Here is a 21,155-nt window from a genome sequence, read left to right as displayed (position 1 = left end):
TTTAAAAAAATATAAAGTAATAGAGATATCTGAAATTGTGGTTTATGATGGAATACTGCTGGCTTTATTAGTTTTATTTGTTTTGACAATGTGATAAAAGTGTTTCAGTGCTATTAGAGAGATTTGAAAGTTATATAATCTGAGGTTGAAATAATTGAAAGAGCATAAGCTTTCTGTTATCTAATTGTTTGAGTCATTTCTAGATCGATCATCTCTGACAAGTAGATTTATAATCTCTTAGCTTCAGGTTTCTTTTTATCATTGAGTAGGATATTAAAGAAGAAGAAAGACAAATATCACATGATTTCACTCATGTGGAATATAAAAAGCAAAGCAAAATAACAAAGACAGATCCTTGAGATCCAACCACAGAACTATGGCTACCAGAAAAGGAGCCTAGACCATGGGAATAAAATGAGGAAGGGTCCAAGTGGACTGTGGTAGAAGATTTTGGTGCTTTGATGATGGACATGTTTGTGATAACATACGTTACAGGTGTAAAAACCTATACCCTAGGACTGTTGTGAATCTATGTTACCTCAGTAAACATAATTTAAAAAAATGTTGGACATAGTTGCATGGCACCCAGTAGATATTGCCAAATAGCAATTATAGGTAGGGTATTACATGAACTATTTTTTTTGATAGGATATTACATGAACTTTTTTTTGTGAATTAAATATTTTTTTCTATATTTAGGCATATTTATCATTACTATATTCATGGCCCAAAAGGAAATGAAAAACGGATATCAAAAGAAACTGGACCTTTCAACAACATTGAAATTGAAGTAAGATAAAGACATTAAGTATCTGTTCCACTTCCAAGTGATTCAAAATAATCAGTTAATAATTAGACATTTCTCTTTTTTTTTAACCATATACTTTGATAATGACATTCAAGTAAAAGGATCATTCTTAGACATACTGTTCTTGAACCTTTAGGTATTACACTATCTGATTTTTTTTCTTCTTTATCTCCTATAGTACTTTGAGTTGTTGCTGAATACTATTTCTTAAAGCAGGAGGAATAAGAGCATAAACAGCTTCCTATTTGTACTGAGTTTTATGATGCTGAAGCAAGATTTAGAGATGTAGGACATTAAGTGTTGGGTTAATATCCTTGCCCACACATTACAAAGAATTTCAATTACATATTTGCCTACTTGCTGTTTCTACCAAGAAACCTTGAATTAAACGTACTGATGACTTATCTGTCCTTTAGCACTGCTTTGTTCATTCTTTACTTTCTATTTTTTTTAGTAGTACATTCCTTATTCAGATGTTACTTATAACTATTTAACCCATGTATAAATATGTGTGTTTTGTTATGCTAGATGGCTATTTATAAAAGTAAAATATAGTTTTTGCCTATTCTGTTCTCAGGTATAGCTGAGACCTAAAGTAAAGCCATCACTGTAGAATTGAGGCTTCTGTAGGGGGAGGGATATTGGGAGAGCAAAGTGGTTAAGAGGTCACAATGGACCATGATGGAAGACTTTTGGTGCCTTGGTGGTGGGTGTGGTGTGGTAACACATATCTGAAGGGCATGATCTTATACCTCTAAAATACAATGTTGTATATCATTGTTACCTCCAAAAATACAATCCCCTTTCCCCCCAAAATAAAGTCATCATAGAATTTAATTATTTTTGTTTTATTTTTATTTTAGATTTCTATGTTTGAAAAGGGGAAGGCACCTAAGATTGTCAACCTAAGGGAAATACAAGATGACATGCAGACGTTGTATATAAACACAGCAGCTGATAGTTTTGAGTTCAAGGCTCATGTTGAAGGAGACGGTGTAGTAGAAGGGATTATTCGCTATCACCCTTTTTTATATGATAGAGAAACTTACCCTGATGATCCATGCTTTCCATCAAGTATGTTAATCTTTTGTTTTAGCTACAAAATATGAAGCTGTGATTTAGAATAGTGATTTTTTTCCTTTATTAGTTCGCTTTTAAGTTTAGATAAATATTTAAAAAATTTATTTCCTTAGACAAATCTTCTTAAGTTGAAGATACTTTAAAATTTTATAATTCTTGATTTCTGTGTATTTTCACTTCCAGGTTAATAAAACACTGGCTTTGGGAAATATTACATGTTCTTTTCTCATTGATCTCTTTCCATGCTAAACTTTTAGTTATGTGCTTCATATTAATCTTTTATATATTCTCATATTGTCTTCCTGTTATCTTTTTAAATACTTTTAAAAGCTTTAAACTATACATAGTAAAATCAGTGTTTTCATTATGCTTTCTGATTTTTTTCTTGTAGAAAGTTTTTATGTCAAGACTATAGAAAGATTCTGTAGCTTTTAAAAATAACTTCAGGTTTTGAGTTTTAATTAGCACCTGTTGTCTTTTTTATGTGTAGGATGATACAGAGCTTTAACTTAATGTTTTTCATTTAGGTATTTAGTTCCTACCACCAGCTACTGAATGTTAAGACTTTTATACTAGTTCAAAAATATTAATTTCATAAAAATAGTAAGTTTCTATAAGTGCATAGATCTGAACTCTTGACTATAATTGACCTATTTTGTATTTTTATACATGAAAAAATTCTCAATCTTTTCTAGAAATTTTGGAATTACTTTATACTTGACAAATCTTGGTGGGATTATTGAAATTGTTTTGAGATCATAGGTTAACAATATTTAGCCCCATTCAGAAAGCTTCTTTAGATATATGCGTAAATTTAGTATGTAGGTGCTGGAGCTAGATTTCCTGTTTGAATCCTATCTTTGTCACTTTCTATTGTATAAACTTAGAAAAACTATATATACTTCAATTTTCTTACCTGTGATATAGATTATAACTAACAGTTCAGTCCTCATTTGACAGTTAAATAAGAAACTGTTCTAAGTTTTTAGGAAAGCACCCCATATTATATTTAGTAGGGGCCCACTGATGCTCAGTGGTCTATCTCCTGTGATGTCTCTGACCCCTTTGCCATTTCTGATTTTGGTATGCTTATGGATAAAAAGATAAAGTTCTTTTAATGAGAAATAATAAAGAGAAATAAAAACTAGTAAGTTGAGTGATGATCAAAGGAGGCTTCCAGAAGTAAAGTGATGTGATAATTGGTTGGAACTTATATACAAAATCTTCCTGTGAGGTTTTTTTTTTTCTTTTTTCCTAGAAAGAAGGCTTTGTTTGGCTAGATGTCTTAATGCCAGAGTAACTGAGGTGTTAATATATCAAGATCATAGTGGTTGACCCTAATTTATCTGGATGTATGAAAATAGGTTACTAGCAAGCATTAATATGTTGTAGACAGTTTTGCTAATTGAACTTCTGGGGCTTGTAACATGTTACAATTCCAGCTTTCTTACCTGAGTCTTATCTTTAGAAATTTAATAATTTATATAAAGTTAAATTCAGTGTTATTAATTCATCCAAACTAGGTAAAATTGCTGATACTAGATACCATCAATTTCCCAGATGACTTTTACAAACATACTGGATATGACAGAACTGTGAAACTTAGATACAATATTTCTAGCTCCATTTATTTATTTATTTATTTTTGGGGCAGGGAGTAACAATTCTGCTATGGACAAATTCTTTGCACATCTAACTCTTTAAGTAAATTTTATAGCTTGTAATGGGAAAAATCAATGTAGTCAAAATAACTTCTCTCAAATGTGATGTATAAATTCAACACAGTTCCCACTAAAATACCAACAGTAGTCTTCGAACACATTGAAAAAAAATATTAAAACTTGTGTAGAACAATAAAAGGTCTTGCATAGCAAAAGCAATCCTGAGAAAAAAGGAGAGAAATGTAGGTACCATAATACCTGACTTTAACAAACTATAAAGCAACAGTAATTAAACAAAATGGTATTGAAATAGCAATACACACATGTATTAATGGAGCATAGTCAAAAGCACAGAACAGAATCAACACCCATGTGTGTATTAATACTTAATTCATGATGAAGGAGCCATGATCAAACAATGGGGGATGGACTGAATAGTCATATGTGGAAGAATGAATTTGATTCATTCTAACTTTATACACAAAGGTAAATTTAAATGGATTTGGTGAGGTATAAGAACTGCAGCAATACAATATAAAGAAGAAAACATTGGTGATAGGTTTTATGACATCAGCAGTACATATGTTTAGTGAGAGTCCATCCACATAACAAGGGAAATAAAAGCAGAAATAAACTGTTAGGGTTACCTCAAAGTAAAAACTTGTACACAACAAGAGAAACTATTGGTTTTCTAATTGAATAGCAAAAAAAAAAAAAAAATACATTCACATAATTACATGACTGACAAGGGATTGATGTGCAAAATTAAAACCTTATTCAGTTTAACAATAAAAAAAAACACAACCCAGAGCTCTCCCTGGTGCACAACAGGTTGAGTACAGCACTATGAGGCAATCCGAAGCCACTGCAGTATGAGTTTGATCCCTAGCCAGAGAGCTGACCCACATGGTGTGACAGACCTTTCCTGTCTCACCTGCTGCTCCCCTCAGCAGTGTGTTTCAGTAGATCATCCTGTTCTGCTCCCCACTCTCTCTAGTGAATCTTCTCCCCCCCCCGTCCCCGCCCACAGCTCTGACCTGTGCCCCAGTTCATGAATGAATGAATGAATGAATAATAAATATCTTTTAAAAAAAAACACAATAGTAAATGAGAAGAAGATCTAAACAATTGACCAAATTGGAAATCCAGAGGCTAGTGAATAGTGGAAAATGTTCATCATTACATTTAAAAAAGACATGCAGATTAAAACTACAATGGGATATGATTATGGTATACTTTATAAAGATCCCCAATAACTTGTCTTGAAGAGGATGTAGATAAAAGAGGAACCTTAAATAGGAATGTAAATTGGTACAGCCATTTTGGAAAATGATCTGAATTTACCTCATACAACTAAAAATTTAAATAAACTTTGACCCAGTAACCCTACTCTCGGACATTTATCCAAAGAACATGAAACCATCAACTCAAAGAATTATATGTTCTATAGTGTTTATTACAATGCTATTTACAAGAACTTAGACTTGGATCTCAGTGCCTGTTGACAGTGAACTGAGTAAAGATGTGATTTATACACAGTATGGAATACTGTTCAACCACATAGAGCAGATTGGAAGGTTTTTGTTTTTTTTTTTTAAAGATTATTTATTCGTACCGAACTGGGGTACAGGCCAGAGATGCGGAGGGTGAGAGGATTCACCAGAGACAGAATGGGGTACAGAACAGGCAGATCGACGAAGTACACTGCTGAGGGGAGCAGTGGGCGGGTCAGGAGAGGTCTGCCGGGCCATGTGGATCGCCTCCGGGGCAGGCGGGATCGAACTCATGCGGAAGTGGCTTAAGCTTCTTTGTGGTGTGCTTTAACAGCTGCGCCACGAGGGAGGGCCCAGATTGGAAGGTGTTTTAAGGAAATTATATGTAATTAAGTCCGTTAAAATATTGGACATTAACATTACAGAAAATTCGACAAAGCAAAATGTTTATAAAAACTAATACACGAATAAATGAAGCAAAGCTTCTGAGAGTAAGAGGGAATAGGTAGGAAGAAAGGCCAAAGAGTATAAGGGATGATGGGGGGGGGATGTTATAGGCTAGCAGGTAGTGTAATACTCCTAAAAAAGATGATTAATTATAAGTAATTACAGGCTTTTAAAGGAGAACCACTTTGGAAGTCTTCCTTTCTAAAAGTACACTAAGCTACTTTTAGGCTTTATAGAGTGAATTGTGAAAGATCATCTGAATTTTTTGTTACCTTTTCTTTGGTGCAGCTTTAGTATTTCACATACAGAAATTGATTTCTCAGTAATGAAAGTTGCATAAATATCATCAGTGAAAATTTTGTTCAACTTACTTCTTTGCTTCTAGAGTTAAAAGATGAAGATGATGATGATGATTGTTTCATACTTGAGAAAGCAGCAAGAGGAAAAAGACCGATATTTGAATGTTTTTGGAACGGACGACTAATACCATATACATCTGTTGAAGAGTAAGTTTTGATTTTTGCTGAAATTACATGATATTATAACCTAATCTTTTTACTAACTAATGTTTTGTTCTGTTCAAGCTTTGACTGGTGTGCTCCTCCTAAGAAGAGAGGGCTTGCACCAATTGAGTGCTACAATAGAATATCTGGTGCATTATTCACTAATGATAAATTCCAGGTCAGCACAAATAAACTGACTTTCATGGATCTCGAGCTAAAATTGAAAGATAAGAACACCCTTTTTACAAGGATTTTAAATGGACAGGTAAGACTTTAAATATCAAGTTTTGTATATTTGCAAATGTTCTAAGTGAAGCTAAAGTCATTAATACTGTAGATTTATGCTGATAATTATGCCTATTTTCATGTCCACATAAGTGTCATAGAAATTGTTCAAAATTTCAAACCGATTAGACCATGTTTGGATAGTATTTACCAATCTTTTAGATTTTACTGTCAAGACTTTCACATATAATTAGTCTGCAGAATCATGTCCATTTCATATGAGAACAGTTTAACACAAGGCTATGTTTATGTATTAATAACCTAAATGCTTAAAGTAAATCTGAAATACGTTAGGCTAAATGGTGATTTGAGATCACTCAATATTAAAATCCATGCATTGATTGATAGAAGATACACTTTTTAAAAGTTAAATGATGTGGCAACATGGATGGAGCTGGAAGGGATCAAGCTCAGTAAAATTAGCCAGAAAAAGAAAATTACCGATGGTTTCATTCATAGCGGGAATGCAAGGGATCAGAAAAAAAAGAAAGTAATTGTAATAAAATAAAAATGAAAATCAGGTAACAACTATAAACCAAAGACATTCTATGGGGGTTAGAGAGGGAGTTAGGTTCAAAACTGGGGTGGGAAGAGTACATGGGATATGGTGATGGCACATGGATGAAGTGGTGGTGGGACGTCCATGGGGATTACGACTGAGATGAAAAATGTACAAAATGAAGAACACTGTTAAAAAAAAGTTAAATGAAACCATTGTACTTTTATTTTACCAAATACCTGAGAAACTGATTTGATACTATTCTTTCAGCATTTTAATAGTGAATTTCCAAGAAAGAGAAAAACATTTTTGTGTGGACTTAGAATTGCTGGGCAGTGAGTAATATATAGCACACAAGTATTTATAGTCATTCCTACAAAATGGTAAAATTCATTTTGCTGTAAATAAAAGATTAGGAATCATTAGATTATAATACTGTTAAAGAGTTTTCTGTTGAAAAAAAGCCTTATTTGCATTCAATTATATTGTGTGCCTGGAGTTTTATATTGTGGTATCAATTATCAAACTTGTATGGAATAATTTGGTCTTTCTAGAAGTTATTCACATGGGTTCCATTCCTTTGTTATCTTGTATCATTAGAATGTGTATTTCTCTAATTTTGGAAAATTTCAAATACAAAGTTTAAAAGAATATTGTAATGAGCACCCACATACTCCTCTTCTGAATTGTCATCTAGGCACATCTTTAACATTGTGCTTTGACACATTACCAAGCTTTTAGAGTTGCTTTACACATCTGGTAACTTGGTTGGTTGATCGTGAACAGTCTTTACCATATACATGTATTTCTTAATTAAGTAATTTTTTTAATTAAGTTTTTATTGATTAAGATATGCCTATCTTTTAACTGCAACCTGCAAAAACTTAATCTGAAATTATTTTTAATTTTGCCCCATCTTTCTTTGGAGATGGTATGTTGTAAAATAAGGTATGTAGAAAGAAATGAACTATAGCTGTGCATTATCTTCTTTGAAAACATTTAATGTGGAAATTGTTACCTACTCACTATCCTAAAGATAGTCATTAAACAAATAATAATAATATAGCTTATGCTCAATATAAATATGTATCCTGTTCCCAAAGGGGAGGGGAATATTGAGCAATAGTATATTTTCTTTTTATTATTAGAAAATACCTAATTTAGATTTTATGATTTTCTTTTTTCTTTGTCTCCCTCCTATTTCAAGTGTTTAATAGTATAAATTACCCCCTTTATATAACATACTCATTAATATAAATTTATAATTGCCTTTTACATTTTTTAAAAAAAGATGTATTTTGGCCCTCCCTGGTGGCACAGTGCATTAAAGCACTGCATTGAGAAGCTAAAGCCACTCCTGCATGAGTTCGATCCCCGCCTGCCCCGGAGGTGACCACATGGCGTGGCAGACCTCTCCTGACCCGCCCGCTGCTCCCCTCAGCAGTGTACTTCATCAATCTGCCTGTTCTGTTCCCCACTCTGTGTCTGGTGAAGCCTCTCACCCTCTGTATCTCTGGCCTGTACCCCAGTTCTGTACAAATAAATAAATCTTTAAAAAAAAAAAAGATATATTTATTTATGCTTACAGAACTGGGGTACAGGCCAAGAGTACAGGGGCGGTGAGAAGATTCACCAGAGACAGCATGGGAAACAGAACAGGCAGATCAACGAAGCACACTGCTGCAGGGAGCAGTGGGCAGGTCAGGCAAGGTCTGCCACACCATGTCGTCACCTCCCAGGACAGGGATAAAGGGTTCAACTCATGCTGAAGTGGCGTTAGCTTCTTTTTTTAAAAATAATATAAGTTTATTTTTACATCATTTTGTTCAATTTTTCATTGCAGTTGTAAACCCTGTGGGCTTCCCATCACCAAATCACCCATGTGCCATCACCAAGGTGGTTTTCTTTCTTTGAATTGTTAAAGGAAAAATGTGTTTTGTAGAGCAGTGTTTTTCAATCTTTTGGTCATTATCACCTTCATAAGGAGCCTTTATGGGTTATTATCTTTTCTCTGTATCACTCCTCCAGTGACATTTTAATACTGTAGACATGTCATTTTTATGCTTATGTATTGTGGGCGTGTTTATCTATGTCTGATAGATACATAAAGATTTTTATTTTCCTGTTGAGAATGTTTATGGTTTACATTAAGAAAACTAGTTTTCCTCCCAGGCTGCCAATTTTGGGGATGTTTTGTTGTATCCTAAAGTTTAAGCAAGGAATAGAAGCTTTGTTGCTGGTACTACCCACTGAAGCCTTGGTTCCAAGGATAAGACAAAGATTTCTTTCTTTAGTGATGCTTTTGTTAGAAAGCTAGCATTGTTTGGTAGAAAGATTCAGTAAAATTTGGGGGCGGGGGGACGGTAAGTTAGAATGAATGACATGTGTCTGTTGTTAACATTTGTTTCCTTATAGTTGTATTCATAGAATGTTTGAACATTTTACAGGAACAGCGGATGAAAATTGACAGAGAATTTGCCTTATGGCTAAAGGACTGTCATGAAAAGTATGACAAACAAATAAAGTTTACACTTTTTAAAGGAATTATTACACGTCCTGATCTTCCTTCTAAGAAGCAGGGCCCTTGGGCCACCTATGCAGCAATAGAATGGGATGGCAAAATATACAAAGCAGGACAGCTGGTAGGTTACACTTTTTAGATCAGTTTTTAGGATTTGAAACTGTTACATGTATTTTGAATTTAAACAGCAATACGTGTATTACATGTAATACATGTATTGGCTCCTTAGGAGCCAGTAAAGAATGAAAGCACTGAAATGTTTTCAATTACATAATTTAACTTGGCATCTTTAAAAACCCTATGTATTACCAAATTCTCAATTTGTAAAGTTTTTATTGTTTTTCACACTAATCTTTACTCAACTAGAGAGCCTCCGTTTTTAATATGTGATATAATGGGTTTGTAATAAAGTTTTATTGAGTGCCTGCTGTTTGTAAGTTATTGTGCTCATTTACTGCATTGTGAATATAGAGCTCTAGAAGATGTGCATTGTCCCTTAGGAACATTATAGCCTTAAAGCAAAGGTACTGAAGTATAAGTAGTAATAGGTAAGAAAAGGATAAAAGGCGTGAAAATGGAGGTTGAATAGTGCTTTGACAGTTTTCATTAGAGAGGTTTTTGTCTTTGGATCAACTGGGAGAGGGAATAAATCATGAAATTCTTTCAATGAAATCTTCAGTCTTAAAAGAAGTGGCATTTGTATAGATCTTGAAAGAGGTAGAGGCTGTTTTATATAGACAATTGCAAAGGTAAAAAGTGTCCATTTTCTCTATGAACATGAAAGGAGTCCTCATAAATCTAAAGCTTTGAAATTAAATGTGAATAACTAGAGCACCTGACTTTCACAGCATTTGGGGAATAGAATGAAAAGAAAAGAACTGCAAAGCAGAAAAAAAAAAAAGATAAGCTGGTAAGATAGAGAGGTACTAGGAGACCACAGTATTCTGAAATCATGAAGAGTTCTGAGAAGGGAGTGGTGATCAGTTTTGTCATGTGCTATGTAGTGATTCAGTACAGTGCTTTTTCAGGGAAGGTAAGGTGAAGTGTATACAGAGATATAGCTATGTGCAGGAAAAATGCAGCAGTAAAGTTCTGTTGTCTTAACCTTCATTTATATGTGAAGGGAATAGTTTAGAAACAAGACTAGGCTTGAGTATAAACTGTTGTAGCCATTATAGGGAATTTTTGAGTGGGACTTATGGAGATTACCTTTAATTTTTCAAGCCCACTAAGGAAAGAATTACAGGAAATTTTTTGGATAATATATGAAAAAAATAACCTCAGAATTTGGAAGTCACTGAAGTCTGGAAAGTAAGGTTTTATGGGAAAAAGTTTTTAGGCATTTTGACATTCAAAATAATTAACTTTAAATGTGTTGTGGACTTTTTTAGACATATGTAACATTTTTGTATGAAAAGTTATGTCTTCACAAAGCTATGTGAAGGATTAGAGAACTACATAAACATAACTTATTAGAGTATCAGTCTTTTCATTACTTTTTCTAAGGATAATATTGAATTTTTTTCCTTGCATATAATAATTCTATGAAAACATAATGTAAAATAGGTTTCTTTTAGTAAATATTAATACACCTTTTTTCAAAAAATTAGGTCAAGACAATCAAGACACTTCCTCTCTTTTATGGAAGCATAGTAAAATTTTTTCTTTATGGTGATCATGATGGAGAAGTATATGCCACAGGAGGAGAAGTTCAAATTGCAATGGTAAGACAACAAAGGAATAAAAGCATTATAAATCTCTTGATATTACCTACTTTTGCTTAATGTTGAAATAAAGACAGTTTGGTAACATTAGATTTTTCTGTCAGATGAAGTAGTGTTAGCATATTTCATGTTTCATATTTTATACTTTTCATATCCTATACAGTTTAATATGTATATATGCCCAGTGTTATACAACAATGTATTTGTGTGTGTGTGTAGTATATAAAATTTCTCATTATCACAGTACATTTCTATAATACACTTTTCTTTCAAGGCTCACAACTAGTATACTTTATAGTCAGAATTCTACTTCAGGAATGAATAACTACAAAACTGGAATGTGTTTTATCCCATTACCATGCTCTTATTAATATTTGAATGGTATTTAATTAGGTGTGAGAAGGTTAATGAAATGGAATTTAGTGTAATAGTAGTTATTATAATTTCTATACTCAATTAGTATAAAACGTATCTCTTTGGAAAAACTAATGTTTTTATTGCAGTTAAATTTGAGTAGTCTTGAAATGAGCATAAATTTGTTTTACTTACTCAGGAACCTCAAGCACTATATGATGAAATAAAAACTGTGCCAATTGCAAAGCTGGATAGGACAGTTGCTGAGAAATCTGTAAAAAAATATGTAGAAGATGAAATGGCAAGGTAAGTCATGTATCAAGATGATTGATAAAAATAACCCCAAAATTATGAGTGTCTTTAACTCTTTTTGATTGTGTCACACTTGTCTAAATGGGCATTTGTAGTCTTAGAATGTATGTTGTAATGAGCTTCTTCCTTTAAAAACTTGAAAGATGGGCTGCTCTGGTGGCACAAGGGCATGTATTACCATGCCACCACAACAGCACAAGCTATCACGGCCACTCAGCATGAGTTTGATCTCTGAACAAACAGGGAGCTAACCATCTTGGCACAGCAGACCTCTCCTATGTTGCTACTGCTCCCCTTAGCAGTGTATTTCAGTAGATCTGCCTTTTCTGCTCCCCACTCTGTGTTTGCTGAATCTTCTCACCTACAGCAACTCAGGCCAATACTGCAGTTCTCATATGTATAAATAAATAAATAATTTTATTTGAATAATAATAGTTTATTTTTACATCATTTTGCACCTTTTTCCATCTCAGTTGTAATCCCTGTGGGCTTCCCACCACCAAATCACTTGTGTGCCATCACCATTGTATAAATAAATAATTTTTTTTTTGAGATTGATTTATTTATTCATACAGAACTGGGGCACAGGTCAGAGATGCGGAGGGTGAGAGGATTCACCAGAACAGGCAGATCGATAAAGTACACTGCTGAGAGGAGCAGTGGGCGGGCAGGAGAGGTCTGCCGCACCAACCCGCTGTGCCACCAGGGAGAGCCCAAAAATAAATAATTAAAAAAAAATAAGGGCCCTCCCTGGTGGTGCAGTGGGTAAAAAGCACAGCAGTAAGAAGCTAAAGCCACTTCAGCATGAGTTCGACCCCCAACCCCGGAGGTGACCATGTGATGCAGCAGACCTCCCCTGTCTGGCTCGCTGCTTCCCTCAGGATTGTACTTTGTCAGTCTGCCTATTCTGCTTCCCACACTGTCTTTAGTGAATCCTCTCATTGCCCCTGCACCTCTGGCCTACTGTACCCCAGTTCTGTAAGCATAAATAAATAAATCTTTTTTTTTTTTTTAAAGAAAGCAAAACTCTTTTTGTTAAATTGTTGATAACAGTCACTTTCATTAGTGAATCTCAGATAAATGTAGACTTTCAGCTTTAACTTTCAAAATATGTCAGATAAATATTAAAAGGTTTCTAGTAACTTTTTTTATTTATTTATTTATTTATCTAACATTAATATGCGGTTTTCATAACAGGCTCCCAGATAGATTGTCAGTAACTTGGCCTGAAGGAGATGAATTATTGCCAAATGAGGCTAGGCCTGCTGGAACACCCATTGGTATGTTTTTGGTTACTTTTACTAATCCCAGAAAATACTTTTCTTGGGCCTTACAGTTTCTAATAAAACATTGGAATCAAATACTTTGTGTACATCTGGTAGTATTTTTTTTAGGTATTTTTACTGTAAAATTTGCATTTACAGGTGCACTAAGAATTGAAATATTGAACAAAAAAGGGGAAGCAATGCAAAAACTTCCAGGAACAAGTCATGGAGGGTCAAAGAAACTTCTGGTTGAGCTCAAGGTTATATTACACTGTAAGTGAACTTAATTTGATCTTTTAATATTATTCTTAAACATGCAATATGAATTTTATTGATGATCGAGCAATATGATACACGAAGTGGATAGATACGTGTGCCATGAATAATCAGATTTTCTGTCACTTTTTTTATTGTGGTAAACCATATGTAAGAAATTTGCTATTAACTATTTTTGAATGTCAAGTTCAGTGACATTAAATACATTGAGACTTTTGTGCAACTATTACCATTCTCCATCACCTAACTTCATCATCTTAAATTGAAACTCTAATGATAACATTCCTTTACTCCCATCCTCCGTTCTCTGATAAACTCTGTTCTATTTTCTGTCTCTCATGCATTTAACTATTTTGAGTTTCATATAAGTGGAATCATACATTTGTTCATTGTGTCTAGCTAATTTCACTTAGTTTACATCTTCGATTTCCATCCATGTTATAGTGTGTGTCAATTTCCTTTTCTAAAGCTGAATAATAATGTACTCTGTATATGCTACATTATTTATCCCTTAATGCATTGTTAGACATTTGGGTTGCCTCCATGTTTTTAGCTATTGAGAATAACGCTGCTGTGTACATTGATGTACAAATATCTGTTCTTGTCCCTGATTTCAATTATTTGGATGCATAAACAGATGTGGAATTGCTGGATATCATATGATAATTCTGTTTAATTTTTTGAGGGACTCTTAACTGTTTTCCATACTAGCAAAAATGGCAGCACCATTTTACATTCCCACTAGCAATGCACAAGGAATGTTTTCTTTTTTATGTCATCCTAATTGATGTGTGCTTTTGATTTGAATTTCTCTAATGATCAGTGAAGTTTCACATCTCTTCATGTGCCCTACTGATAGCATGTTTTGATGCAGGAAAAATTATAGTTCAATTTGTCTGCTTTGATTTTGTTACCTTTGCTTTTGATGGTCCAAGAAGTGACTCATGAAGCATTTATTGAATGTTTATTTCTAAGAGTTTTATTTGTTTTACTTCTTAAATTTAGTTACTTGATCCTTTTTCATTAATTTTTATACAGGTTAAATTTTTCTTTTGGATATAGTTAAAACTTCTGTTGTATGGGAATACTCATTTTTCCCAATACCACTTGTCAAGAAGGCTATTCTTTCTCCAGTCTTGACACTTGTCAGAAATCATTTGCTCATATATATACAGATCTTTTATTTTAAGTGAAATACTTTGTTTTACATCCTTGTTAATATTTTGACAGTTATGATTTCTCCTCTCAGGTGAGGTCACTAGCTTTCCCACTACCATAGCATCCATAGTCATTGTGCCCCTCCCCGCCTCTTTTGGATATGCCTCAGATTTATGGTTAGCTTTCAGGCTTGTTCTAAAATACTATCTTTGACCCTTTAGGTCCTCTCTATTTGACATATAAGTGAAATTATCTGTTATTTATCTTTCTCATTTTGGCCTATTTCACTTATACTCCTTCCTGCTCTGTTCATATTGCTGCAAATAGTATGCATTCATTTTTTGGGATTGCTGAGTAGTGTTCCATTATGCTTGTACACTACATCTTGATCCACTCATCTGTTTTGGGGTACTTAGGTTGTTTTCATATCTTGGCTATTGTAAATAGTACTGCAATAAACAAAGGAGAGCAGGTTTCCATTTAAAGCAGTATTTTTGTGTTCTCTGGGTAGGTATCTAAAATTGGGATAATTGTTTGAGTTCCTTATTGCTTTCAGTATCAGTGTCTTGCAGGTTTATGGTGTAAATAATTTCTCCTACTACATAGAAGAGTTTTTCTGGACTTCCTTTTCCATGGTCTGTATATCTATCCTTTTTATATCATAATCTTTTGACTATAGTTTTGTAACAAATTTTGAAATCAGAAGTGGGAGTCCTTCAACTGTGTTTCCAGATTTTTTTCTGTTGGGTGCCTTGAGATGCCATATGAATTTAGAATCAATTTTCTGTTTCTTTAAGAAATGGTATTGGAGTTATGGAAGGAATTATGTTGAATCTTTAAATAGTATTGTCTTATTCCATGAATATGATTTTGTTTGCTGAATTTCTTATTTAGACTTGACAGGTTTTTTTGGTAGTGTTTTAGGGTTTTCTACATATAAGATTGCCATTTAGAACAGAGATACTTTTACTTCTTTCTCTCTCTTCTTTTTCAATTCCATTTTTTTTTCTTCTGCATTATTGCACTGTTTAAAACTCCCAGTACTTTGTTGCATAGCTGTGTTGGCAGTGGGCCTCCTTTTTTATATGACCTAATAAGGTAATGGCTTCAGTCTCTTAATTTTTGAGTATGATGTTAACAAACACCCAATAGTTCTACATGTATCCACATACCATCTAACCCTGTCACCTTCACATTTCATTTTCATCCTCTTTCACTATACTCCTAGTCAAAACTGTTCTTTTTATTCTCATGCAAGCCAGTTTTTCACCTCTAGTTATTTGCATGTATTTCCTCTGTCAAGTCTTATAAGTGGCAGGCTTTTGATAAGCTCTTTACTTTTCAGGTTTCAGGTTTTGAGGCTTCTAATAATAGAAAATAGATTTTTTCTGTTTTTTCTAGTTTCACATTCCTTTCCTTAAATTTATATAACTTGTTATTTCCTAAATGTGCACTTGCTGTCTAGAACAGAGTTGGAAAACCATTGGGTTGTTGGAACAGTCACAATGCATTTTTGCTCAGGAAAAAAAAAAAAAGTCACGGGGCCCTCCCTGGTGGTGCAGTGGATTAAAGCACAGCATTAAGAAGCTAAAGCCACTTCCGCATGAGTTCCATCCCCGCCTGCCCACATGGCTTTGCAGACCTCTCGTGACCCGCCCGATGCTCCCCTCAGCAGTGTACTTTCTCAGTCTGTCTGTTCTGCTCCACTGTGTCTCTGGTGAAGCCTCTCACTGCCCCTGTACCTCTGGCCTGTACCCCAGTTCTGTATGCACAAATAAATCTTTTTTAAAAAAAGCAAAACATGAATCAATACTTCATATAGCTGATCTACATTTCTTATGGTATTTTATCAAGTTTTACATGATGTCTGATTCTACTGTTAGTATTGCTAGGTTGGATCATTGAACATACATGGCTCATATGATTAGAAAGTTCACTTACCCATCAACTAGTGGTTTCAGCCATTAATGATTTTTGCTGGAGTTATTTGGTATTCAGCATGGTGGCTTTTTTTTTTCCTGATTCTTTTAATTCCTCCCAAATTTATTATCCAGAACTCATATGTGAAAAATTTCTTTTATTAGGCTTACTGGTTTATTTTTTAAAAAAAAGTATTTATAGGAAAAGCAATAAAAGATTAATTCTTTTTGTTGAATCACAAATTACCAGTCAGGAATTGATGCTATATAATAATGGCCACTGAGCAGTTTTGGTTTTTCACAGTGTTTTTATAAATGTGTTATTTTTTGTATTTATATTATTTTCTTTAGTTACTGATTTATGCCTTTCATTGCTTTCATGTTGAAGGTCTTGATTCTTAACATTAATTACTAATTTTCTTTATGCTATATTTAAGCAGTTTCAAAACAGTGATACTGATATAATTAATACGACTATTGAAATAAAATTTACATCTTTGCCATACTATTAGTCTTTAGAACACATTTGTTATAGATAGTAAAAACTGTTCTAAAGTTGCTTGAAGTAATTTCTCTTTTTAAAAAATGTTCATGTCAGATACTAGATTGTTACCTTGTTTTAATTCTATTTTTTGAGCATTTAAACCATTACATAATTCCATAGTCAAAAATTAACAAGAAATATTTCAAAAAATCATGTCATCCCTCTACTGTTTTCCCCTCTCTATAGGTAGTAATTTTAGTTTTATATGTATCTTTTCTGTATTTCCTGCTATGATGCAAAGCTAAAATAAGTGTATTAATACTTAGTCTTCCTTACAAAATATAACATTTAAGTGTGTGAGTATTTGCTCATTTTTTCAAGATTACTCTGTGGACTAGGAATGAACTATGCTATTTCAGTCTTGAAAGAATTTAAGGAAAATTACTTTTGCCTTTCTTTTTGTTTATTTTATTGAAGTAACATTGTTTTACAATATTTAAGTTTCAGGTATATAGTTTCACACCTTGACAAATTTGTATCCACACTGCACCATGACCAAAAGTGTAGTTACCATCAGTCAGGCATCTGCTACCAGTTCCCTTTACTCCCCCTCCCCATCTCCTTCCACTCTGGCATTTAGAATACAAGAGTTTTTGTTGGGTTAGAAAATGGTTTTTTAATATAAAAATTATATTTAATTTTACCAGGTAAACTTATTTAAGTTTTAAGTATTGAAAATAAAGAATTTTAATGAACTTACTGAGTAAATTTTCATTGTGCTATGTTTACTTATATAAAATAGCTCTGGAATAGTTGTTGTTGTTGTTTTTCCTAAAGATTTATTTATGCATACAGAACTGGTGTACAGGCCAGAGGTGCAGGGGGTGAGCAGAACAGGCAGATGTACGGAAATACATTGCTAAGGGGAGCATGCAGGCAGGTCAGGAAAGGTCTGCCAAGCCATGTGGGTCACCTCCCTGGCTGAGGATCGAAATATGCTGGAGTGGCTGTGGATAGCTTCATAGTGCTGTGCTTTACTCTGTTACGCCACCAGAGAGGGCCCAACTTTGGAATTGTTTTAAGTTTCAAGCCATTTTTTAAAATGTACAACAAATAAAGATATTTAATATCATTGTGACATTTCATATTCATGTTTTGTATTCAGTTTCTCAGACTTTGTTTCTTTTTTATTAAGCTTCAAGTGGAAATAAAGAAATCATTTCTCATATTAGTCAACATGGAGGAAAATGGCCTTACTGGTTTAAAAAAATGGGTGAGTTATTATTCTGAATCTATGAAATTGTATCAGTGTTATGACTTGATTTTTAATTTCATCTTAATTTGTCCAGAAAATATTCAAAAGTTGGGGAATTATACATTGAAATTACAAGTTGTATTGAATGAAAGTAATGCAGATACTTATGCAGGAAGACCACTACCATCTAAAGCAATCAAGTTTTCTGTTAAAGGTAAGCAAAACACTAATATCTGTGTTTGCTAAGTTGGCACTTTAAGTCAAGGGAAAATAGATAATTCAATAAAAGATGCTTGGACAAATGTGTAACTCTCGTGATCTTAAAGTGGCTTTAAAATTGTGCTTGATAATAATACTCCTAAATTTTTCAAGATTAGTTTCCATTTTCATTGGCAAAGTCTAAAGCTATTTTGATTTCTGACCACTGCATATGAACTTCCCTTTCACCTGCCTTCTCTAGCTCCCTCCAATCTCACCTCTTACCTATTGAGTACTATACTTTGCCTTAATTTTTTCTACATAAGACTATGAACATTTTTTTTATTATATTCCAATTTCATAATTTAAAAACATGTTTATCTCTATCTATAGAATTTTATTTTAGTGTATAGTATTATATAAAGATCTAATTTTATTACTTTCTCAATGGATTGCAGATATAATTTCCATACAGGTTTAACATACCTTTATCATAGCCTAATATCCTATATATAAATAGTAAGCTCCAGTGAATTTTCTGACTAAAAAATATGCTTTTAATTTTTACATTTTTTTAAAGAGGGTAAGCCAGAAAGATTTTCATTTGGTCTTCTGGATCCTCCTTTTCGTGTTGGAGTACCATTCAATATCCCTCTGGAATTTCAGGATGAATTTGGTCATACTAGTCAACTGGTAAATGATATTCACCCAGTTCTTGAAGCAAGGTAATTTGAAGAGTCAAATTGTGTTTGGCTATTCTTACCATTAGCTAAGTATTTGTTCATTTTTAGCTTAAATTATTTGTTTATGATTGATTTCAACGTTACCATTTCATAAACATTTAATGGGCCTTATGATATTTGAGGGCTTTAGGCTATTCGCTGCCTGCAGTGTTATAAATTGTTTCTACTAAGGTTTATATTTTGCTTGAATTTACTGTTAAATGTGCTTAAGTGAGACTGATAGTTGTACCTTATTCTCTTTTTCCAAGTGTGATGCTGTGCCTCCTAGCAATTCTGTTAGTAATATTAATGTTATTTTGTTGTTACTTACATAAAAATTGCAGCTGTTTAAACTTAGTGGTATTTTCTACTAGTAATTTTTTTTTTCTACTAATAGTTTTTTAACCAGCTAATGCACTTTGTTTTGATTTGTTTTAGATAACATAGGAATTATGTGTATGCTTGAACATTTGGGCCCTTCCTTAGAACTTGCCTTCATTTATCAATAGTAGTCCTTTAGAGTGCTGCAGTTAGCTAATATTAAGAAATAATTCTTAGAAACTTAACAGCATATCCAGTGATAGTCATGTGTCACTTAATGTTTATATAAGTGATATTACATATACAACAGTGGTCCCAGTAGGTTATACCATCTCAGTTCTGTGTAATTACACTTTATGATGTTCAAAGATGAGAGATCTCAGAATTTATCCCAGATGAGGTATCTCTGTTTCTAAGTCATGTATGACTGTAGTTGAGGAAGTACATTATTTTCCATTACTTCTTTTTGAAGTATCTTGGAAGAAACTGAATCGGTTTATACAGTATGAGTGCCAAGCCAGTATTTCTTTGGTTTGGCTACCAAATTGTCTTTCGGGGCCCAATTTTTAGTGTATGTTTACTAGAATAGGAAAAGAAAAATTGAATACTTAACAATGATCAAAAATAAAACATTAGCCTTTTTGGACAAAACTGCCATTATTCAAGAAGTCCCCAAAATGACCAACACAAAGGAAAAGATGAGAGGAGACCCCCACTGTATGTTCTCTAGACTTTTTGGAAAGCATGGAGTTGTTTCTTTTGTCACTTACGTGTCAATCTACAAAAAAGGTGATGTTGTAGAAAACAAAGGGATGTCACAGCACAAGACTTTACCTGGACATTATATAAAATTGCCATTCAATTTAATTGGTGCCTGAAATTCTTTTACGTTCCATTGTAAGAAAGATTTGGATCAATATCCATGAACCTGGTTTCTTGGAATATTTTCTTTTCCTAGTCCTGCGTGCATCTGATTATTTACTACTTTGTACCTTTACTAATTATATATGAATATCGACATATCTATTTATCATTTGAAGTTTTGGCCTCTTTGTATTTTATCAATACTTGTTTGATCAGTTTTCATTGTAAAGGAATTTCATGTGTAGTTGCTTCCTTGCAATTAATTTCTTTAAAAAATAGGTGGCATATTTGACAACAAAATACATTCACAGTTTGTAGGTAGTGAAAGGGAAGTTAAATCTCTTAATTACTTTTTTTTCCCCAGTGGCTTATCTTTACAGTATGAAGAAATAACAAAAGGACCAAGTTGTGTAATTCGAGGTGTTACAGCTAAGGGCCCTGTAAACTCTTGTCAGGGCAAGGTAAGCATTGCACATAATGTTATGATGCATGTTTATTACTTACGTGGTAAAAATCTAAATTAAGAATTTAAAATTAAATCTATTTTTGTTACAAGATGACAGTAATCTTAGATTCTTAGGAATTAATAAAGGTCGTATCACTTGACTTACCATTTACATCTCTTAAAAAAATCAATTCACTACTATTAATTGTTAACTAGTAAATAATTCTCAGGTGTCTTTATTATCTTCATGTCAGTCTTCACATATCCAGTGCTGTTGTTTTTTCAACACGGTTATCCAGTGCTGTTTTTTTTCCAGCTTTTTTTCATTTTTGAATATTTTTCGTAGATCAAAAACAAAAACGTAAGACACAGCTTATTTCTATAAACGTTGGGGTTGGCATTTGCTAAAGAAAAGTATGCTTGGAAGACAAAAACTAAGTAAGATAAAAATGCGAACTCCAATAAGGTAATTTTTCAGTTAGATGTATAAAGCAGCTAATAGATTTATATGCCTGAAGAGAACATTATGGCTAATAACTTAAGTAGTATGTTTGTTTCCCT

At 33.2% G+C, this 21,155-nt stretch overlaps 1 protein-coding gene across 1 annotated transcript in view; it reads left to right on the top strand.

Moving 5' to 3' along the window:
* The window catches only part of SMCHD1 (structural maintenance of chromosomes flexible hinge domain containing 1), a 123,967-nt gene that overhangs the window by 41,367 nt on the left and 61,445 nt on the right, over positions 1-21,155 (top strand). The window contains exons 9-21 of the mRNA XM_004683766.2: positions 700-790; positions 1,672-1,882; positions 5,875-5,995; positions 6,074-6,257; positions 9,224-9,418; positions 10,908-11,021; positions 11,575-11,681; positions 12,885-12,967; positions 13,112-13,225; positions 17,985-18,062; positions 18,139-18,258; positions 18,823-18,967; positions 20,514-20,610. Of these exons, the coding sequence (XP_004683823.1) occupies positions 700-790; positions 1,672-1,882; positions 5,875-5,995; positions 6,074-6,257; positions 9,224-9,418; positions 10,908-11,021; positions 11,575-11,681; positions 12,885-12,967; positions 13,112-13,225; positions 17,985-18,062; positions 18,139-18,258; positions 18,823-18,967; positions 20,514-20,610 (1,660 nt within the window). The remainder of the gene's footprint in view (positions 1-699; positions 791-1,671; positions 1,883-5,874; positions 5,996-6,073; positions 6,258-9,223; positions 9,419-10,907; positions 11,022-11,574; positions 11,682-12,884; positions 12,968-13,111; positions 13,226-17,984; positions 18,063-18,138; positions 18,259-18,822; positions 18,968-20,513; positions 20,611-21,155) is intronic.

Source organism: Condylura cristata, unplaced genomic scaffold (genome assembly GCF_000260355.1).
Source record: "Condylura cristata isolate star-nosed mole 26May11 unplaced genomic scaffold, ConCri1.0 scaffold00016, whole genome shotgun sequence".
Lineage (NCBI taxonomy): Eukaryota > Metazoa > Chordata > Mammalia > Eulipotyphla > Talpidae > Condylura > Condylura cristata.
Note: the sequence above shows the minus strand (reverse complement) of the source record. Positions and strands in the feature narration are given on the sequence as shown.